Raw genomic sequence first — 17,070 nt, forward strand, 5'->3', positions numbered from 1 at the left:
CTCCTAAGAGCTTATCGACCCTTAGCTAACGCATCCACGGCGTTCGTAGTCGTCAGACGTCTTACAGGCCCTTTCCTCGATCGTCAGGAAATGACCAGATGAGAAAGAGAGAAAGAGAGGCCGATCCAGTAAAATATTGGCGGAGGTATTCTAAGTTGCTCTGCTAAAGGGGTCTTGTCGTCTAGCCTTCCACGATCGGGTTGGTAATCGGCATCCCTCTTGTCCCGACCTCTCGGTTTGCACAGTATACAGCCTTAATATGGTAAGTCGGACCATTTGGTAATGGGAGCCTCTCGCCTTAAGCGTTTTTGAGACCAACTCCACGATTTCGGTTCTCGAGGTCATGCCGTATAAGTCGGTGGTGAGTGGTCATATGGAACTCCATAAGAAAAGACAAACCGTTGGCGAAAAGGAGTCCGCCAGTGGTAGACATCGATGATACCTTCATCATTTTCTCTAGGGCCCGCGGCCTTTGGTTCGACCCAAGCGGCGCCTCCATTGGAAAAACCATCTGCCTAGAGCGCCACGCGTCTCAGGCTTAGTCACTGGCAACCTTCGTTGTGGGAGAGCGATTTGTGCGGATGAGTGGCTCGTCTGCGGTCGCCATCTTCTTTTAGCGTTTTAACCCTCACTGGAGTCATCTGTATCTTTCTTGAACTTGTCTCATCCTTCTCCATTTGAGTTTTGTCGAGGCTCAGTCTTGGTCGTGCATGATACCGCGGTCATCGTACGACCGTGGTTTGAAAGTCTTTACCGGCCTCGGAGACGCCCGTCTTTGTGGCTGCCAAGATCTTGGGGCTTTGTGCCCTAGTCGATCAGCTTCCACCTTGCGGCGGCAGTGTCTTGGCATGGAAATTTCTTCATAAGATCGAGATGGCTCGGTGGCCTTCCTTTTGATTCTCACGGTGGTGGTGATCTCGCCTTGCGACGCGCATAAATCGGATTACGGTTTAGCCAGGCTCCTTTTCTTTTGCGGCGACGAAATTCCTATATTGGCCGGAGTGGCGTTGACCATGTTGATAGCAAGTGGAGAATGGCTTGAGTCGACTTATAGCGCCTTTTAGGGGTTGGAGCTTTTTAGTCTATCAACCGGATGACATCTCGTAGAACACGCGATTGTTGGTGTTGTGAGACCAAGAACTGTGGTATTTGCAAAACGTCTTTCCTTTGAGTTCTTCGGGTTTCGAAATTTTATGGCCGAAGGACAATTTGACCTTTTTCTCGGCCAACAGTAGGTCAAAGATAGCTTCGGCCCCGGTCAAATCAAACGTGTAGGCCTTCGTTTCTCGAGTCGCGAACTTGGCGTCGGGAATCTTTGTTTCTCAATCCTTTGCAAACGAATGGTTTGTCTATGCTGACCTCAGCCGAGCTTATCTCAACTTCGTCGCTCTCGGCCTCTGTGAGGGCCGTCTGCACGAGCGCCGACAGCGGGATTCTGATAGTAAGTCCCTTTTGAAGCCTTCCTCTTCAGCACCTCTTCTTTCAACAAGGATGCGTATCGGTCCACCTTGTTGATCAAATAGTGCATGTCCGAATTCATTCCTAAAATTTACCCGATATTAATTCAATCCTTCTTGGCCATCTTGACAAACTCCCTCTCTGGTAGGTTCGTTGCATTTCGCAGTTCTGCGTTTTGAACAGCTGCGAGTAGTCGCGAGGCAATTTGTCGATACAGCTCATCCTTGCGGCTCGGCGACCGTTATTTCTCGGTTGATTTGATAAAAATGTTCGTGAATATTCCATGTCGTCACCAATCCCTCACGGGTCGGTGGAAGGTTTATAAACCATGAGCAGCGTCCCGATCAAAGAGTGAGCGAATAAGCGAGCCTCTGGGCATCAGAATCGGCCTCTCCTTTGGGCGTGAAGCGGCCTATGTGTTTAATGGAGGAGGTCTGCCCATCCCGAGAATAGAATGAATTCGGACAGCCAATATTTTTGGGAAGAGGTCGTCAATTTCTGGTGGAGTGCGGTTTGGTATACCTTGGCTTAAGCGTCTGAGCGAGCCGTCCTCGATTATTGCCGGGACGTCTTGAGCCGAGTCACGAGGAGCTTCTTTACAGGCAGCAACCGGCCCGAAACTTGTTGCCCCTCGTTTTGCGACCTTATCTGTGGGCAGCAGGCGGGGTTTGGTAGGTCGCGTGTTGTTGTTGGAATGGCGAACCATCTGCAGGGTAGAACTGGTGAAATCGCGATGCCTATAATGGTGAAGCGGTCGGATTGTCGATCGTACTATTGTGGCGAGGCAGCGGTCGCGTTGCTTGGGCGGATAGATGCAGGCGGCCACGGTGTGAGTGGGCGGATTCTTTGGACACGGAATCGTGGGGCTGCGCTGATGTCTGACCAAAGCATGGAGTGGGTCATATCTTTGTTCTGTGGGCAGTCGGTTCGGGATTCACCATGTTGTTGGGATTACCCCTATTTGCGGTGGTGAGAATCTTCGGTCGTATCCTAGCGGCTTGGATCTGCGTGAGGCGAGGCTATTTGCTTTCGCCGTAGAGGCTCAAACCTCTCGCTCTTGGCTTCTGCATCCGGCTGCGGGGCGTATGGATAACGTCACGGCATCCTCTCCAGAAAGAGCATCCATAGCTTTTAGGAGAATCTGTCCATTGCGGCCATAAAGGATGTCTCTATCCTGTAGGCCTCCTTAGACATCAGATCCTCCACTACTGCTTGCTCTCCCATGGACTCGGCCGCCGACCGTCGTTATTGGAAGGCTGGCGAGATTCGACGCGTGTTCGTCTCGGCGATAGTGATTGGTGAGTGGACTTCGGGAGCATTGGAAGTCATTTATTGTTTTGCTTTGAGCTTTGCAATGCTAGTTTCCACCATAAGTTTTTGACAAGTGTCCCATCAGGCGTGCCAGTTATTGCACAAATCTCACGGCACTGTGCTCGGGCGAGGATGCGTTAACGCGTGGCGTCCTTCTTTTGGATGCGGTGTAGTCATGCTTGCGGGCGTGCGTACAGTCTCGTCGTGTCGAGATAGTGATGAGGTTTGGGTGAAGATGGTTTAAATGATGCGCTGTTTCAAGTTCGACTCTGATTAAGCGATTGTGGCGAGAGAGGCGATCTCGAGTCGATCACGGCTGAGCTACAAGGTCGTTTAATGATGGTGTTGGTGGCGAGATTTGGCGATGCTCGGCTTTCGAGAAGCGGCGGTCGTATAATATATGGGGTGAATAAGATGACAACAGAGATGGTGCTCTGGCGCCTTGAAAATCAAGAGTCATATGATATATTGATGAATGGATTTTCCTTACAATCTACCACTACTCCTAGGAAAGCAAATAAATGTATTGAAAGTGCATTACAGGAAAATATAATTTGCTCCGTGGGAGGCTTTTGGTTTGATTTTTGGACCCTTTGAATGTGGTCTTGAGTTTAGTATTTATAGGGAGAGTCTTGGAGGGACAATCGAAGCTGAAAAGATCTGCGTGGTGGAGCCTGATCGGGGTAAGTGGGTAGTCAAATCGGCATTTGGGATCGTGAAGCATAGTGGTGTGACTCCCATGGATCCGGGTAAATCTCGGAGACCATACGATAAGTGGGTTACCCCCCTTCGCCGTGGTAATGCATTTAATGCCACAGTGCAGTGGTTGGTGATCTAACCTCAAGTTGTAAGCATACTTGAGTGCTTGTGTAACCACTCTGATCTGTGCAAATCCGATTTGGTCACCCCTTTTTCCTCATGCATTAAATGCTTTTTGCGACTAGTGGGCTTGCTGCGATAGTCAGGGGCATTACTTCATTAAATGGGGCGTGGGACCCTGAGGCCACGTGGCGATTTGACAGTACGCTTGACCATGTCTTTTACTGCCCTCGGCTCATATCACTGCGATTGCGAGACGAGAGGATTACCTTCTGCTTTTCTCTTGTTTTGGGAGGCGAAATGCCTAATGAAACGTGACCGTTTCGGTTCATGAGTAGGCGATAGTCAGAGGCATTACTTCATTAAATGGGGCGTGGAACCTTGAGGCCACGTGGCGATTTGACCACAGTACCTTCGGCCATGTCTTTTACTGCCCTCGGCTTTGGCTCATAATACCGCGGTTGCGGCTGAGAAGATTACGCCTTGCGACTTTTCTCTTGTTTTGGGGGCGAAATGCCTAATGAAACGTGAACGTTTCGGTTCATGAGTAGGTGCTAGGGCCGAGAGGAGGTCCCTTCAATCAATTTATTACCGTGATTTATTATGCACAAACACTAGAACTAGGATTTTGTTTATGAGAAAGATTAGGTCTTGTGTTTGCTGGAGGAATGTTGCTACATGCATAGTTTTTGGACTACATTGTTTTATTTATACTACTTTTGAGTATTAAAATTTTATCTAGAAGAGACTATGGATTTCTGAGTTTGAACCCTCATACATTTACGTGACCTGTGTTTCAATGACCAAATAGATGGGTCAGTAACATATAGGCGAAGTGACCCGTGTTTCAATGACCCTTTTGAATTGATGATCAAACTCGCGATCACGAATATATTGCATTTTCATCAATGACTGATAAAGGAAGTCGCTAATTTTTTTTCAATGAATAGCATTTGGGATTGCTACTAATAGTTGTTTTTCTTGTAGTGTTTCAAGCAATATAGATATCCAAGAAAATAAATATATTCGAGCATGCATGAGATTAAAAGCACATAGCATATTATTCAAAAGATGAACAAATATTATTTCGTATAGGAACACTGGAAATTAAACACACAGCTGGGCATACTGACATTACCAACCAATTTAATAAGGGTAAATTTGGAAAACAAAAATTAACTTGTGTGATGCATTAATGACATTGTTTTAAGTGTAAGGAAAGTGACACTTATCATGAAGAGAAGGTTAAAGAAAAGATTGGTAGCATTCCTTTTATTATATTGACATACACACCCGCCCAATCTCTAGTACATTCTCTCTTAGAACACTTCTAACCATTTGTCATGCAAAAGATAAAGGGAAGCGGAAGGCGATATCATTTATGTGAATAGTATTCGCCCTATTAAGTTTTTTGGTTCTTTTCCATCCATTGTCATACAACCCAAACGCAATTACTATTCAAATAAGATTAATTTTATTTATATGTATGGGATTAATAAATAAAAATTTTCTAGGTATGTATAAAAAAAATTCTGAATTTTTTGATAATTTTTCAGAATTTTGTTTTCAATTTTTTTAAAAAATTTCTTCGCTGATGTCAGCTCCTTCAGACAACAGCTCAAACTATTTTGACTTGGGCCTTGCCTGGCTTTATGGACCCCAGCTCTTGCCCAGACTGTATGTCACTGCTGGAGCTTATTTTGGAAGATCAGGGGCCTTTTGCCTGGGCTGGGCTGTCCGGAACTGCTCTTACGCCTATCCATTTATAAACACCCATCCCTCCTCTTCGAGTCTATCCGAACCCAATATGTTCCTTCCCCTTATATGCCAAGAGAACAAGAATAATTGACCAAAAAAAGAAAAGAAAAAAGAGACCAATAATCAAACGTGGGCTCATCGGCTATAGCACTCTCCCTCATGTGCCCTCGATTGCTCGTCTGCTGTCGGCGGTCAGGTTCTGTTCTGTAGCAGCGACGTCCTCTATCAGGTACTGTTCTCTCCTCTGGAACTGAGTCGTTAAATCTTTCGTTCCAGATCCAGATCGATACCGTACCGCGATTGGGTACTCTCGATCCAGATCAGAATTCGTAGGGGGTGAGCGAATCCAAACACATTGGAGGAGTTGATGTGTGCTCAAACTTGGTTATCAACTTTGTGAAAGCATTGTAGCTTCGAAAAAGGGGCATTTTCTGTATGACATCAGTTTCCTATCTTCCATTCTGGTTCTCTTGATTTATTTTTTTTTTTCATTTTATAACATCTTGGAAATTTTAACCAAACGCAGAAAGTCTCATGCCTTCCTCTTTCAGACAAAGCCAATGGCTTTTCTTGGCAGCAGCGTTTCCCTTAGCCGTCTACTAGCAACGCTGATGCTCCTGATTATTCTAGCAGCCGAGAGGCGGGTCTGCATCAGGATCCCAGAACGGATCATTGAAACCGCAGGAGACGTACCCAACAACCAGTCCTTGAAAACAGCAGTTTTCGCTCTGGGAAGCTTTTGGAGATCTGAAGCTGTCTTTGGGTGCTTGAATGGGGTTGTACAGACCACTGTCGGTTACGCTGGCGGATCCAAAATCAACCCTGAGTACAGAAGCTTGGGTGATCATGCTGAGTCTGTCCAGGTCTCTCTTCCATTTTCCTGTTGCTTTTAGATTTTCATGAATGGGTTTTTACCTTTCTTTTTTGGCTTGAATATAATGAAACTATCTCCAAGCGGTGTCTTTTTGTTTCTTGTAAAGTTTAAGAGCAGTTGAATCCCTGCAGTTTTTTACTTTGTGGGCTTCTTATCATTTATTTTTACATACATTTTACTCTCTTTTTGAATGTTTCAGTCACATGTGTAATTCTATAAATCCTGAGCAGGTTATATACGATCACAGGCTTATTAGCTTTAGGCAACTTTTGGAGATTTTCTGGTCAAGTCATGATTATCGGCAAGTATTTGGGCAAGGTCCTGATGTGGGTAACCAATACAGGTAAAACTTATGACAGCACACAGCAGTTTCTTGCATAACATGAACTCATAACTTAGAGTCCTTAGTGAGATTTTTTCATATATAAACAGATCTATCATTTTCACGAACGGAACTGAAGAGTCCAGATTGGCTGCTGTGAGCAAAGAGAGAGAACAAACTAAATCAAAGAGCAGCAGTGTAACTACTCAAATCCTACCACTTGGAACATTTTATTCTGCTGAGCCTGAACATCAGGTACAACTCAATATCCTTTTTCTCTTCTCCCAAAACTCTTTAAGAGGGAATGTTGTTTCAGATCTTGGTATTGTAAATCTTTCCTCGTCGTCAACTTGCTCAAGGGAGTCTCCTATATTTCTCTCTAAATTTTAGAGCATGTTTTGAACTGGAGCTCTTTGGAGATGTGAAAAAACAAAAAAACAAAAAGTGATCTTTTGAACTAGATTCTAAATTTTTTGAATCCTTAGCTAACATGTTTTTAAAATGCAGAAGTTTGAGCTGAAGCGTAGGCCATTTCTTCTCCAATTAATTGGAAACTTGCCTGAAGAGGAACTTGAGAGGTCAAGATTGGCTGCAAAACTGAATGGCTATGCTGCAGAGCTTTGTCCTCCAAAAATTCAGAGGCAGATTGATGCAAAGATCAATGAAATTATTAAAAAAGGATGGCCTATTTTGAGAGACTTGTAGGTGGCCCATAATTTAGAATTTAGACAAACATGCAGCATGCTCTATCAAGTTCTCGCACTTGTGCACCATTTTATCTGCCTGTTCAATCCCAATCTGTAGGATAGAGAATCCAATTGAGTTCATTATTGAGTAACCCACCAGTGTCCTATGCCCTGTCATCATGTTAAGGTTATATCTGGTTTTTGCAGGTTTGTTGACCTCCTACGGTGTATAGTATCCTCTGATCATTCATTCGAAATCTTATGTTGTCAACTGTGAATTTTGACCACACTTTCACGCATTTAGGCAAGAGACAACTTGATCGGTGGTCCAACTTTACGGTCTGTAAACATAAGTATCATGACCAATTGTCCAAATTTACAGTTCTGCAAGAGAATATTCTCCAATAATTTAGTTTGTTCTTGTCTGAATTCATGATCCCATATGTCTCCATCTGATGGGACAGGTTTTTTGGGTTCTGAGAAGGATTGACAGTGTTCTTTTGAGGTGAGGATTAGGAATATGGAGTGCAATTATTTCAGTTCAAGATTGATCCGTTCGAACATGTCTCGTCCAACTTAAGTGTGTTTAGTCAGTATTTGGAGCATTGTTCATACTTTTTCTTTTTATTTGGTTCAGAGATTTGAATCGCAAAGTCTCCCCGTACTCACATGTGACTCATGTTTGGGGTATATAGGATTTTTGCACATTTTCTCTCCACACATTTTGTGTATTTTTATGAACATCACGGAAGTGTTTCTTCAAGACTTCCCCTGTTTTTGTGGTCAATCATTTCACTGTGTTCAAAGAAAGTCTCATTACACAAATCGCAACTGTAAGCCATTGCACAAATGATATGAATGGTGAAAACAAAAACCAAACAATAAAAGGAATTGGATAGAGGAGAAAGACTTGGAACAAAATTCCAACACGCACAATTGAGAAACAAGTCAAATGAGATGAATGTTGAAATCAAAAACCAACAAGAAAAGGAATTGGAGAGAGGAGAAAGACTTGGAACAAAATGCAAACACGCACAATTGGGAAACAAGTTGTGAATGACGGGTTTTATAGAGCAAGCCCACAAGTTGTGGAGGTTCTTCATGACATACCTTTCAAATTGGTACCAGTTGGAGTAGGTTTTTCATGATCCCTCTCACAAAATTTGGACTAAAATATATGAGAGATTCTTCAATAAATATTTTATGTTAAGGATTGGTTACATACTTTTAATTTTGGCAGTTAAATGCAATCCAATGCTCGGGATTAGAAGTATGTAACTAATCCTTAACTTAAATCTTATTGGAGAATGGCCCAAAATGTATATTATCTTGGGTTTTGAGCCCAATTGAAATATTAATTCGAGACCCTTTCTTTTTCTTTTTCTTGGCCTTTTCCTTTTTGTTTCTCAACTCAACCCAAACAAATAACAATTCAACACATAGACAAATCGAGTATCACTGGTCAAACACTCACAACACAAGTTTGAATAACAATAATGCTATTTGGACACACTAAATTAACCGTATTATTTGACAACTGATGTATTCATGTCATAGCAACTAAACTTTGCGTTTATGTGTTTTATTGATTTAGATCTTTTAATAATAACATAATAATAATCTTTCACCGTGTTCCTCTTACCCTCTCTCCTCCCTCCTCTAATCTTTCTTTTCTCCCTACTTTTGCCTTCCATCTTTGTTCTCCTTCCCTCCCTCTGTCTATGATCTCATCCATGGTTATTGACGAAGGCCAATGAAAAAATATATTTTTTTCTTGGAAAGGGCGATCCTAAAGAAGAAAAAAACTAACAAGCACTCTTTTATGCTACCCAATAACCTTTTGCATATGTGATGAGTTTGTAGCAATTAATTTTAAATGATTCTTACTTGACCCAATATAATTTTGTAGATGCATCATGTGACAATGTGAAGAAATTCACATTGGAAAGCTGAGAAACCTAATAGTGAAGATCAATCAATTCTTAAATGTAAAATGAAAAATATAAATATATAAATATATCCATGCAAACAAAAATTAGGAATACAAACTCTACACATCCTAGTTCCTAAATTGACACAGAGAAAATAAAAAAAGTGAGTTTAGAGAACAAGACGAATAACATAAGGAGTAGAGCTGGTTGCCCCCCTTGCCCTGCCTTAGTATTCTTTGAGTCATTTTATCAAACAACTTGCCCCATTAACTACAAAACTTCATAATTGAAAAACGAGCTTATTTTGGTCTACTTCCCCATTACTAATTGATAAGGATGAGATTGGCCACCGGCATAAGTAGTCGTTTTTTTCTTTTTCTTCTTATCTACCCCTTCATATCGATGGGGTAATATAGAAAACGAAGACTTGTTTCAAAGATTGGTATGAATGAGATCAGAGAAGGGAGGAGAAAGAGGGAGGGGAAAAGTTGAATATATCAGACATACAACAAACGCTTCAAGATTTTATTTTAGGGAGTTTCACTAAAACACCCAAAATAGGAGCTGAAATTATAAAAAAAACCCCACATGGAATGCACTTTAGAAATACACCCAAAATCCATTTATTATATAAGAAATTGGTGTTGAAGTTCCTATAAATTACAGGATCACTGAAAAAAAACTCAAAAACACCCAAAACAAGCCCAATCCAATTTTATAAAAAAGCCCAAATTTTTTTTATTATTATTTTTTGTTACAAAAAGTCCAAAACATTTTATTACAACACAAAACTGTTTGAAAATAGTAACTTCAAGCACGCATCTTCATTAAACCATCTCAACAAAACATCTCTTCATTTCACCGTCTTCATCATTTATGCAAACTGAAACTCCATAACAACCACCAAGCTTGATCTACTTTCAAAAACCAACACCACACACTAACCTCCACCTGCAAAACAAAGATAAAATTCCAGAGAACAATTTCAACAAGAAAAGGCTTCAAGGTAAGACATTTAAAAACCAAACCTTTATTGTAATGTTGATTAATTGCTGTAAAGTTCCAGTCTATGGTAATAACATATTTTATATTCGAATTCAAGACAAAATTTTGAAACTATATTGGATTTTCACTATTGGACTAACTGCATATGACTATAAAATAGTCAGTTTTCAGCAACTCAAAAAAGAAAGAGATATTTAGTCATATACTCATTCTTAATACTGCTAGTTTACTTTCATGTTGATTAATGACTGTAAAGTTCCGGTATAGGGTAATAACACTGATTGTTTCCTCTAAAATCCTATTTTGAATGCATGTTTACCACCGTAAAGTTCCAGTATAAGGTAATAACACTGTTTGTTTCCAATGAAATCCTATTTTGAATGCAAAAGTTCCAGTCAGGGTAATAACACTTCTTTTTTCCTATGAAATTCTATTTCTAATGCATTTAACCATTGTAAAGTTCCAATATAGGGTAATAACACTACTAGATTTTTCTGAAATCCTATTTCTAATGCATGTCTACCCCTTGTAAAGTTCCATTATAGGGTAATAACACTGCTAGATTCCTCTGAAATCCTATTTCTAATGCATGTTTAACCCCTGTAAAGTTCCAATAATAACATTGCTAGATTCCTTTGAAATCCTATTTTTAATGCATGTATACCCTTTGTAAAGTTTCAATATATGGTAATAACACTGCTAGATTCCTCTGAAATCCTATTTCTAATGCATGTTTACCCCTTGTAAAGTTTCAGTATAGGATAATAACACTGCTAGTTTCATATAAAATTCTATTTCTAATGCATGTCTACCACTGTAAAGTTCCAGTATAAGATAATAACACTGCTTGTTTCCTATGAAATCCTATTTCTAATGCATGTCTGTAAAGTTCCAATATAAGGTAATAACACTGCTACCTAACAACAAATTATAGTCGACTCAAAAACCAATAGTGCATAAACAGAAAAAACACGAATATACTCAGATTCAAAATTAATATGATAACAGAATCAAATATCACAAATCTGTAACACAGCTCAAACCAAAACACAAAAAGCAAATCCACAACCAAACTAAATTTGAAATCAATCCAAATTATAAACAAAAAAAATTAAAATCACAATTTAAAACTCAAACGAATATCTAATACAAATTAGAACGAAATTAGAAAATCCAATAGGTTATCTCCAAATCAACAATAACAAAAATAAACATATAAAATCAAGAAGAATTGGATCTACATTTCAAATTTAAACTCCAAAACTGCAAAAATTATGAAAACTTAACCAGCAACTTAATTAATCGAACATGAAATCACCCAAATCATACTACAATAAAATCAAAAAAGTCCTTACAATACCTATACCAACATATTCAGACTAACAAGGGGAAATTTTTGGTCCTGGACCCCGGCCAAAAAGTGGCCGGAGTAATCCAGAACACTGCCAAAGCCGTCGGTCAAACTAGGGTGTATTGATTAATTTCCAAAACTCCAAAATCTATCCTAACCACATACATAAACAGCTTGAGCACGAAAATTAGATAAAGTTTCATACCTCGATCGACGGAAACAACAGCCGGAGTCACCGGAAACGACGTCGGAAAACTTGAAATCCACAGACCTTTTTGAGTTCGCAGCGGCGTCGTCAATGGTGATGTGGCTGGGCTTTAGCCCAGACTTGATCGTCGGCCTTGACCGATCCTTTTCCGATCGCTGTCATGCTGGCTGTGGACGGAGCACCAAGATCGTTGGCCTAGGCTTGGTTTCTGCGAAGAGGAAGAGAGAGAGAGAGAGAGAGAGAGAGAGAGAGAGGGCCCAAATTTTAAAAAAAAAACTAATTTAATACTAAATGGGTAATAAAGGTATTTCATTTAAGTAATTAAACTAAAAAATATAACAGCTGTCAGTTTTGGGTATATTTTGGGTGTGTTTATATGTTTTAAATAGTGTAGGGTATATTTATAGTTTCATGTCTAGAATTGGGTATTTCACTAATTTTGTATTTATTTTATTCTATAATGAGTTGGAAGAAGAGTATATTTCACTAGATAAGATTCAAATTATCAAGTGTTTTTATTTTTATTTTTTACCGTTTGATTTCTTTGATTTGGAGTAGAGTTTGTTTTCTACTGACGGTATAATTTTAAAAGGGTAAGGCAATTGTTACATGAGAGTTTTGATTTGGGTAGGATTTTAGGGTTATTGTTATGAATATTTTCTTTAGGGCCTTGAATGAAAAAGATAAAACCCGTAATCCTATTCTTTTAGGGGCGGTTATCTAGTAAGAACACCTATATAACACCGTTGGATCTAATCTAATGGCTGCGTGAAAAGCAATTGTAAGTGAAACTGTTGTACTAGAATAAGGCCTTCTTCTCTCTCTTCCCTCCAAAACAGACGTCCCCTCCAAAACAAATGTTTGCTTTATTCAATTAGGAGGCCAATTTTTTTATCTGCTTTGATATTCTGTTTGAGGAAGAACACTGAAGAACGCCCTCATTTTTCTAGCTTGCTCATTTAGGCTAAACAAAGCAATCATCGATTTTATATTTTCATCTTTGTGGTTTGGTCTTTCTGGTTAGAACATTCATCAATCCTTGAGCAACGTCGAAAGTGGCATTGAGTTGGAAACGTAACCGCAACCCTTGTGGTTATGTTCTCTTGGTTTTAAAATTCTTGAGCACGGTCGAAACAGGGGTTGAGAAGGTCAAAATTTTTGGGGTTGACGTTCAGATCTAAAAGGGCGACATTGTCATATTTGTTGAAATTTTGAAGTTCAAAATCACTTACGAGGTAAGTGATACATTGTATTTGTTAATTTTAGTATTGGGCATCAACATGAGTTACGTTAGTTTGTATGTAGGTTCTTTAATGTTTCACTAGAGACTCAAAATGGATTCATATATGTAGAATACTTATTTACTAATGTTTCATACTATATTTCGTTTATTTATTTGTAAAGGGTATACTAGTGATTTGCTTCATGAACTTGTACCTAACTTTTGATTGACCCCCTATCCTTTTTTTTTATTATAGAAAATTAAGGATATGAAGTTCTTTTTTTCTCCAATTTCCCTCCTGCCGTCTAAATCTGCAACATTTCATCCAATTTGCCATTAAACATGAGGGCAAAGTGGTCATTTTGTACATTAAAAATAAATAAAAATTGAAAAAGTAAAAACCAGAAATTTCAAATAATACTCTCTCCCTCTCTCTCTCCCCCCCAAGGGGGAGGAGGGGTGGACTGGGAGAGGGAGTAAAAAACCAAAAGCTTCAAAACCACTCATGTTTGCCCAATTTCGTTAACTTTAGGTTGGCCAAAACGTCTCACAAAGTTTGGGTTTTTAGTCTGGAAAAAACATGGGAAGTTGTAGAAAACAAGCCCAGTCTAGGCTCCGGCTAGTTGCGGGGCATGACAACTGTTCCTGCAACCTCCGACGCCATATTTTTAGTCCATCCTATTCAATTTCTCAATCCGGGTCCGATGATATAGGTTTTGGGTTGTTTTAAGGGTTGTAACTTAGAGAGGGTACCACACTCTCCATGTTAAGAGAAAAAATATTTATAAAAAAAAAAAAAAGAATTTCTAACCTCATTTATGTCATATTTTTCAAATCTAGGAACGGGAGTGAACCCGACAACCTCCGAAGGATAATTTCGTCATTTTAGCTAATTGGGACACGAGGTAGAGTTTCCTAATTCCCCAATGATTAGACTATATCACTTTTAATCTTGGTGTTTATATATAGTATAATAAATATGAATTGTTTTGCTTGGTGAATATTATTTGATGTTAGGTGAATACGATTATTATTGTTTAATGAATATTATATGATGTTGGGTAAATAGTATTATTGATATTGCTCCATAGATATTATTTGACGTTGGATGAATATTATTATTTATGGGATTAAACTTGAAATATTTTTGTTAATTATCTGTATTACTATTTTGCAGAGATTGATAATGTTTGAGTTGCATTACATATGCATCATAATTATGGTCATACGTTGGGTTGGTGTGTGTGTGTGTCATTTGAGGTATATCTAAGGGGTGGGGGAAGGTCTTAGATATATCTGAGTAAAAAAAAATGTGGAATTTATTCAGGTGACGAGAGCAGGGCTTGAATATATTAAGGTGATGGGAACATGGCCTTTAATAAAACGTGAAAATTGAGAAATTCGTAAACAAAATAAAATGGTTTAAGGGACGGATGAGCACTGGTTCATATTTTAGGGTATTCGGAGCTACAGTGGTAAAATGCGTGGTATGGGACATGCAGGCTTGTTACCCTAAGGTATGAATTAATGGGATTAGAAGGGAGTGAGTTCATGGCATCACCGCATATGCAAATTTATTTATCTGGTCTGATTGCATAATTTATATATCTTGCGTTGTTTGATGCATGACACTTTGATTAATTGTGATAGCTGACCTCGAGGGGGTTGATGGTACTCTACTGGACATTAGAATGCTCATACCCTAATAGATTGTGTAGGATTCAAGACGAAGTTTGAGGAAGCTAGTTTCAACTAAGCTGCTAGGTTTTTGTTGTTGATTTGTGTAATTAATGTTTGTAAGTAGTCAATCGTTTGATAATGATCTTAGTGTGTATTTAACTACAAGCTACTCCAACTATAATTCTGTGTTGTTAAGTAAATTTGTATTATTTGTGACTCCATTTCTCACAATATCATGGTTGTAGGATTTTATTCTTACGACTATGGTATGACTCACACCATGATTCGGGAATATTCCTTATTTTGAATCCGGTCGTGACACCTTCTTTAGAGAATCCATAGCTGCATCGCGATCCTCGTTATGCTGAATGGCCTTCTTTGCCACGAACTCTTTGCAGTGACATTCTCTTACAAGCTCTCCGAGGTGCATCTTCCAAGATCGGCAGCTGGATGTGTCGTGCCCATGTGTTCTATGGAAGGCACAGTACTTGTTGACACTCCTCTTATCAGGATCTCCCTTTAAAGCTAGTGGTCTTCTCAGCCAAGGCTTGTCTTTCAATTGGGCCAAGATTTGATGTATCGAGATAGTGAACTTTGTATAGCCGTCATCTGCTGGTACCCCACCTTGGGATGGTGCGTTGCGCTTCCTTCCATTGTTCCTATTACTGAGCTTACCTCTTTGTCCTGCCTCCTTGAGTGGTTGTTTGGCTTGCTTAGCAGACTTATTTGCAGCGATTCGATCGTTGTCTTAGAGTGCGTAGTGTTTCGATCGAAGACCTCTACCAAAGTTTGGCTGGGAGCGATAGTGCTCAGCTAGTAAACCCTTCTTGAAGGCAGAGGGTCCGATTCAATCATCGCATCCCACAATGTTGGCTTTCTCCACCTTGAATCTTTTGATGTAGTCTTGAAGGCACTCATCATGCTCCTTGCGCCAGTTGAACAAGTGGTCGGCTTGTTTCTTAATCGTCCGATAGGAAGTGTACTCATTGGTGAAAAAGAAAGACAACTCCTTGAAGCAGCTGATCAACCTAGACGGTAGGGTATGAAACCAATCATAGGCTGCTCCATGTAAGGTCATCTCAAACACCTTGTAGAGAATCATAACATTTTTGAAGTGCTTCAAATGGCTCTCAGGATCGGGATCCACTTTGAAGTGTGTGAAGGAAGGCATTGAGAATCGTTTCGATGGGGCCGCTTGCTCAGTTTCAGTGGTGAATGGTTAGTAGTTCACTTGGTCTACCTCCTTGATATCTCTTCAGAGTAAATCTCCTTGACTGTCCTGCCCACACGACATGTTGGTGGACTGAGCTTCGAGGATCATTTGTGGCTGACGTTATGAGTTGGCTCGATGTCGGGTGGGGGAGGAGCAAGTCCACGATTCTCCTTTTTTTTTTTTTTTTGTAGCACCATTTTTTCTCTTCTGTATCACTTGCTTGGAGATGATATAGAGGCATGCTTGTGGGGGTTTTGGTAAATACCCAAAACTTTGTATATGAAATTCCAATTTTTCTGGTTGTTTTGGTCCCATAGAAAAATAGATTTTTCATGATGAAAAAAAAGGAACATGGGTCACAGCGCCCATGCGTGGCTTGAGAGAATTTTGCCAGTGATGCGGTGGTTATTCTCGTTGTGTTCCTCGCGGTAGGGCCTCTCACCATGGTGACTTGAGGGCATTGGATCGATGGCTGAATCAATTGATGAGGGGGGATTTCCCTTAATTTGGATTAGAAAGCATCACATTGAGTATATCTCGAATATCTCAATGAATGCACCAAATATGTTTGAGCAAAATTCCGCATAGGAAATATTCGTGGGTTGATTCCTAGATCCTCGATTTTCCTTCTTTCTCTTCCTCGATCCCTAAGAAATAAATAGGAGTAATAGACCACACCCGGAGGGACGCCAAAGGCCATGCGATGCCTAAGTTAGTTCGATTGGATCTTGATAAAGATACGACAATAGGTAAAGTGAATGGAGTTTTCTCCCACAAGGAGAGCCGGGTGGCCGAGCTGTGTGTGGTGGCACTTAGAAGTGTGGGAGAGAGGGGAGAGAGAGTGGCAGCAAGAAAAGGGTTTTTCGAGTGAGAAAAAGTTACCTTGAATGTCTTGTGTAGCCATGTATTTATAGGCTCCTTGGTGATAGGGTTTGAAGAATAATCCTTATTTGGTTAGGATTATTCTTACCAATAAATAAGAGATTGGAATTAATCAAGGAGAATTTATGGAAATCTCATCCTTGATTTGGGTTGATATTCTCATCTTAAATCAAAGATAATTTCCCTAATTAAATAGGATTTAATTAAGGTAATCAGTTGTCCTAAGAAATATTCCTTTTTCACGTGTCACCCATCTATTGGTTGCCAAAATATGTGTTCTCATAGGTAGCAAAGGATGAATAAAACTACCATGCTAAGGTGACAACTCCAGCGCTCTTAATTTCCAATAA

At 39.9% G+C, this 17,070-nt stretch overlaps 1 protein-coding gene across 7 annotated transcripts; it reads left to right on the top strand.

The window, feature by feature from the left end:
- The first annotated feature begins 5,391 nt into the window (after nucleotides 1–5,391).
- On the top strand, nucleotides 5,392–8,038 carry LOC103322325 (peptide methionine sulfoxide reductase A5). Of its 7 annotated transcripts, XR_001677421.2 has the most exons (7): nucleotides 5,392–5,575; nucleotides 5,873–6,209; nucleotides 6,451–6,563; nucleotides 6,653–6,797; nucleotides 7,050–7,243; nucleotides 7,436–7,567; nucleotides 7,693–8,038. XR_001677421.2 is itself a non-coding variant. In XM_008224230.3 (6 exons), the coding sequence occupies exons 2-6, from the start codon at nucleotides 5,907–5,909 to the stop codon at nucleotides 7,503–7,505; spliced, it is 825 nt and encodes a 274-aa protein (XP_008222452.2). In that variant the 5' UTR covers nucleotides 5,392–5,575; nucleotides 5,898–5,906; the 3' UTR covers nucleotides 7,506–7,657. The 7 variants fall into 7 exon arrangements, 6 of the variants coding, with proteins under 6 accessions (XP_008222452.2, XP_016647915.2, XP_016647912.2 ...); XM_008224230.3 differs by lacking the exon at nucleotides 7,693–8,038 and having other exon boundaries at nucleotides 5,898–6,209; nucleotides 7,436–7,657; XM_016792426.2 differs by lacking the exon at nucleotides 7,693–8,038 and having other exon boundaries at nucleotides 5,397–5,575; nucleotides 7,436–7,657.
- The last annotated feature ends 9,032 nt before the right edge of the window (nucleotides 8,039–17,070 follow it).

This window comes from Prunus mume, linkage group LG2, assembly GCF_029339155.1.
Source record: "Prunus mume cultivar Tortuosa linkage group LG2, ASM2933915v1, whole genome shotgun sequence".
NCBI lineage: Eukaryota > Viridiplantae > Streptophyta > Magnoliopsida > Rosales > Rosaceae > Prunus > Prunus mume.

Bases quoted from the DNA above. Each gene is read 5' to 3' on its own strand.
- LOC103322325 (XM_008224230.3), top strand. From the start codon at position 5,907: ATGGCTTTTCTTGGCAGCAGCGTTTCCCTTAGCCGTCTACTAGCAACG. The intron at 6,210-6,450 runs GTCTCTCTTCCA...AATCCTGAGCAG, and splicing joins ATCATGCTGAGTCTGTCCAG to GTTATATACGATCACAGGCT. The intron at 6,564-6,652 runs GTAAAACTTATG...ATATATAAACAG, and splicing joins GATGTGGGTAACCAATACAG to ATCTATCATTTTCACGAACG.